This window comes from Argiope bruennichi, chromosome 1, assembly GCF_947563725.1.
Source record: "Argiope bruennichi chromosome 1, qqArgBrue1.1, whole genome shotgun sequence".
Classification (NCBI taxonomy): Eukaryota; Metazoa; Arthropoda; class Arachnida; order Araneae; family Araneidae; genus Argiope; species Argiope bruennichi.
The window spans coordinates 127,726,556-127,732,555 of NC_079151.1; the positions used below are offsets into that span (position 1 = coordinate 127,726,556).

Genomic DNA, 6,000 nt, shown 5'->3' on the forward strand with positions numbered 1-6,000 from the left:
CAATTTAGTTTCTATTCAATTTTTTTTTGCTGAATTTTGACAATTCTTTTTGTTTATCTATTTTTGAGACAAAGTTATTAAATTAATTCTTAATAGTACTTAAAACCTTTATGCTCCAAATTCCCTTAAAAATAGTGAGTAGCTTAAAAAAAAAGCTTTACATTTTTATGTAGGTAAATGGGAATCCTCGTTTAAATCAATATGAATTGAATTTTTGTTTTTAAGAGTTTTTTTTTTTTTTTTCATCTTCTCCAGTTCATGTGACAACTCTATGCTATTTTTAAGCTGTTTATTTTAAATATATAATAGAATCTTCACTTTTTTCGGTTTTTTTTTTATAATACATCTTAAAGAAAGATAATTTTTAGTTTCTTCATTTACTTCATCACTCCTTTATGTCCCTTTTTGAAAGATAAATTATATACAGTAAAATCTTCAATTGAATGTGTTTTCTAATGCAATAAATTTCATATCTAAATTCACATTATTTAACTTAATCTTTTCTATCAAATGTCTGTCATCTCTTTTAAGCTGGTATGACTAGCATAAGAATTTGCTTTTTATCCTTATTGGGGGGGGGAAGAGTGTAAAAAAAGAAAGACTAATTGAAAATTGAGTACCTGATCCACTACTGCATATTTCCAATATCTTAAAATTTGGTTTTTGACTCAAATTAATGAACCAAAGAAAACAGTATACCAATGGATGATATACTAAAGAAATTCCGGTATATATTTAAAAAAATCTTTTATATTAATCATTTTTAGACATTTAAATGTAATCATTTAGGTTCAATCATAAAATTATTTTTGACTTTAATTTAACTAATCATTTACTTAATACATTAATATTATTTACTTTTTCTTCTTTTAATTTCAATACTAAATGTTTATGTCTGTACTATTCTGATTTTAGTTACATGAAAGTATGAATGGAATTCTAAGTGCAATTTTAGACATGTCACACTTTAATTCTTTCATAATTCCAATGAAAATACATCCCTTTCGATAGCTTCCTTTGTTGCATATAACCATTTGTTTCTTACATTTTTTTAACAATTTTCTTTTAGCATTTTGGGGTACTATATTGATGATGAAGGTGTTGTTGAAGAAAAGTATAAATTTCTGAATCGAATGAGTGGTTACGTTAGGTTGTATGCTGCTATCATTGTTGCACCCCTTCCAGCTAATGTAAAGGACCCCCATCCTCATGGTTTAGCTTGTGGTTGGAAATGGTTGTCACGAATACTCAATCTTGAGCCACGGCCTGATATCACTGCTACAGTACTCTATGATTTCTTAGATGTTACTGGACATTCTCTTCAAAAATTATATGGAAAACAATTCAAAAAAACTATACACATTCTGTGCAAAGACTTCTTCCCAAAAATAAAACAAGTTACTCCTGGTGGTACCGGTGGTCCAATTGAGAGGCTTGAAACTTTCTTGCAACGGACAGCGAGGAAAGGTTACATTCCACCTCCAGATGGATTTTTAGATGCAAATTTTTGGAATAGGTAGTTAAGAACAATACACTTATATAAGTGAAATGTATTGGATTTGTATTATTTGACTATTTCTAGTACTTTTAATCAATGACTGTTGTATTTATATTAATGATCTGAATGTCTGTATTATTTTGATGCTGAAAATGTGTATTATATCTGATTATACAGATGAATAATTCTGTATTAAAATATTTTAGAGATACTTCTAAATATTAATATCATTTCTAAATGCATAGAATTTTTTTTATATCTGGTTAATTTCTTTTATAGAAATTTCTTATGATTTATTTGACACAATGTAATATTATTAAATAATGCAAATCCCAAACATGTCAAATTCAATTTCCTCCACGACATAAATCTTTGCCAACCAGTGAATATAACTGTTAAAATTTAATAATCATAGGATTATTTTTTAAAATCTTTAATTAAATATATAATTAAATGAATTTAGATATTAATGCATAATATGAGAAATATGCATATTAAATTTCAAGATCTGAAAATGCATTTCAAGCAACATTATATATAAATTTTATATTACTGGAACATTTAATTCCATTCTAATCTATTCATTCCATTTGTAAATATAGAAACAAATAGTTTTAATTGAAACTATTATTCCTTTTTTAAAATAAGGTTTTGTACAGTTCGAATGCTTACATTTTAAGAACATTTGCTAGCTAGGAAATTGAAGAATTGGTGCATAAATTATTTACATTTTTTATAAAAGAAAACGTTTAAAATTCAGAATTATCCGTAAAATTATTTGGAAAGAAAAAGTATTGTTAATTTTTTTTTAGAAGTAGAAAAAAATAGCTGTCAAAAATTTATATATTGCCAAGAAAATGTTATTAAATTTTTGTTTTAATATAAAAATACAACTTTTGTTATATTTAATTACATATTAGATTTTGTTTATTTTGCCCTTTGTAACTTTTGAATTTGACATGTTTGCTATGAACAAGGACTGCTGTTATGGCTTTGAATATTCACAAACATTTTTTTGTTATAACATCATAAAGTTATAACTTATGCAATGTTGTAAAGTTGTAATAATTTATATGGTTGAAAATATTCTTTCAAATTGAATTTCTTAATTTTGTTTGAATACATCTCTAAATTATTATACTGTTTGTAGTATTTAAAAGAAATGTAACAAATCTCAAGAGAAGTTATTTTGTATAAATATTTGAAACAATAAAAAAATTTTGTATTTATGGTGTAATTGGCAAATCAGTTTTGAATTATGATATATATTTTTGCATGTATAAATTAAAAAATAACATTTTCTTAAAAAAAAATGAAAAGAAAACCCAGCTTTGTTTTGTTAAAGAAATAAGTAGAAAAGCAGGAAGGAAATAAGGAAGAAAAGAAAGAAGAATATGAGTAAATAAATAATAGGAATAAAAGAAACCTGATATATTTAAGGAGTTTGTTTACTCACTAAATAACAGAAATTGCTTGTTGCCTTCTTCTAATACAATTTTTGCACTACAGGTGCAATGATAGGAGGAGATAGTTGAAAAAGTTAGACATTTCTTTTGTGGTAGCTGTAATTATTGAAATCGGAACATTAAAACCCTTTTCAGATTCAATGTAATTATCATTTGTGGATAATATTTCATTCAAATATTATATATTGCTTTAAAATATTACATTCAAAAAGTTTGCTGCTGTGGAATACTGAATATGGATGGAACATGCTTGTTTAGTGTTTCTTTCACAATACTATCCAAGGTATATTACATTTTTATCATCATTCATACAAGATTTAAGAATGCTTCATTTTTGCCATATCCTCCAGTGCCTTTGTTCTACACTTGGGAATCGCTGCCTCTTTAGCAAATTCATTATCTAAGAAATAAGATATATGGAGCGAGATAAAGGACGAAGTTTGTTGTGGAATTATTATAATGTGATATTTTGGCAAGCAATTTGACTCGTGAACGAGTGCCTTCAGGCTTCTTCATGAGGCTGTTCCATAGAAGAGGGAACTACTTGCTAGTGCTTAATCAACTGAGTAACGATCAGATATTAATGTAATTCTTTCTTATCCAATTGTATACTTATCCAAACCTTATATAATGTAGATGACAGAGTCCAAAATATTTTCTTTATATAAAATTATTCATCACTTTTCTGTTCTGTTAAAATATTAACTGTCGAGAATACGTAATACTTTTTAAATAAATATTATTGATTGGCATAATAATGATGGTTTTTATTTATAAAAGGCCCTTAATTGATTATTTCTGATAGAAATATGAATCGAAATTTTGTATCTATTTATCTATCTGTTCTGTTTCTCTGTCATTCCTATGATGTTCTTGTGCTGAACTTTTGTATAGTTAAATCTAAAGTCTAACTGAGAGAATGGCAAGCGTTTTCGACTGTTAACATTTGAATATTTTCTTTGGTCTAAATAATGCACAGCTAATTTCTGAAGTGAAATGTGTAGAGACATAATAGAAATCTGCATATTTGTAATTACCAAGCTAGCCCAGAATTTTAAATCATACTTATTACCATTTCTTCACTTTTTTCATTTAAGGATTATCATATTAAATTATGTAAGTCGAAAACTTACTGAAATTCCAGCTCTGAACATTATAAAATGGACATTAAATGAAAAAAAAAAATATGCATCTTCAGCCAGTCATTATCTATTAAAAGTTTTATAAAGCTTAGATGAATTGCATTAAATGACTTAATCAGCATCTTCTAGTGGGATTCATACCGTGAGTTTATCCATGCGCTGTCATCGTATTCTAGTATTTCAAATAATTTTTGTAAAATGATAGACTCAGAATGTAAGTATTTATCATAATTTATTATATCATAAAGCAAAATTTTATTTATTTTTAAAATAAGGTTTTGTACAGTTCGAATGCTTACATTTTAAGAACATTTGCTAGCTAGGAAATTGAAGAATTGGTGCATAAATTATTTACATTTTTTATAAAAGAAAATGTTTAAAATTCAGAATTATCCGTAAAATTATTTGGAAAGAAAAAGTATTGTTAATTTTTTTTTAGAAGTAGAAAAAAATAGCTGTCAAAAATTTATATATTGCCAAGAAAATGTTATTAAATTTTTGTTTTAATATAAAAATACAACTTTTGTTATATTTAATTACATATTAGATTTTGTTTATTTTGCCCTTTGTAACTTTTGAATTTGACATGTTTGCTATGAACAAGGACTGCTGTTATGGCTTTGAATATTCACAAACATTTTTTTGTTATAACATCATAAAGTTATAACTTATGCAATGTTGTAAAGTTGTAATAATTTATATGGTTGAAAATATTCTTTCAAATTGAATTTCTTAATTTTGTTTGAATACATCTCTAAATTATTATACTGTTTGTAGTATTTAAAAGAAATGTAACAAATCTCAAGAGAAGTTATTTTGTATAAATATTTGAAACAATAAAAAAATTTTGTATTTATGGTGTAATTGGCAAATCAGTTTTGAATTATGATATATATTTTTGCATGTATAAATTAAAAAATAACATTTTCTTAAAAAAAAAATGAAAAGAAAACCCAGCTTTGTTTTGTTAAAGAAATAAGTAGAAAAGCAGGAAGGAAATAAGGAAGAAAAGAAAGAAGAATATGAGTAAATAAATAATAGGAATAAAAGAAACCTGATATATTTAAGGAGTTTGTTTACTCACTAAATAACAGAAATTGCTTGTTGCCTTCTTCTAATACAATTTTTGCACTACAGGTGCAATGATAGGAGGAGATAGTTGAAAAAGTTAGACATTTCTTTTGTGGTAGCTGTAATTATTGAAATCGGAACATTAAAACCCTTTTCAGATTCAATGTAATTATCATTTGTGGATAATATTTCATTCAAATATTATATATTGCTTTAAAATATTACATTCAAAAAGTTTGCTGCTGTGGAATACTGAATATGGATGGAACATGCTTGTTTAGTGTTTCTTTCACAATACTATCCAAGGTATATTACATTTTTATCATCATTCATACAAGATTTAAGAATGCTTCATTTTTGCCATATCCTCCAGTGCCTTTGTTCTACACTTGGGAATCGCTGCCTCTTTAGCAAATTCATTATCTAAGAAATAAGATATATGGAGCGAGATAAAGGACGAAGTTTGTTGTGGAATTATTATAATGTGATATTTTGGCAAGCAATTTGACTCGTGAACGAGTGCCTTCAGGCTTCTTCATGAGGCTGTTCCATAGAAGAGGGAACTACTTGCTAGTGCTTAATCAACTGAGTAACGATCAGATATTAATGTAATTCTTTCTTATCCAATTGTATACTTATCCAAACCTTATATAATGTAGATGACAGAGTCCAAAATATTTTCTTTATATAAAATTATTCATCACTTTTCTGTTCTGTTAAAATATTAACTGTCGAGAATACGTAATACTTTTTAAATAAATATTATTGATTGGCATAATAATGATGGTTTTTATTTATAAAAGGCCCTTAATTGATTATTTCT

The 6,000-nt window shown here is 26.1% G+C and overlaps 1 protein-coding gene across 1 annotated transcript in view; it reads left to right on the top strand.

The window, feature by feature from the left end:
* The window catches only part of LOC129977621 (mRNA export factor GLE1-like), a 29,326-nt gene extending 24,410 nt beyond the window's left edge, over nucleotides 1-4,916 (top strand). The window contains exon 12 of the mRNA XM_056090571.1: nucleotides 1,070-4,916. Coding sequence (XP_055946546.1) covers nucleotides 1,070-1,520 — 451 coding nt within the window. The 3' untranslated portion in view covers nucleotides 1,521-4,916. The remainder of the gene's footprint in view (nucleotides 1-1,069) is intronic.
* Nucleotides 4,917-6,000: the final 1,084 nt, after the last annotated feature.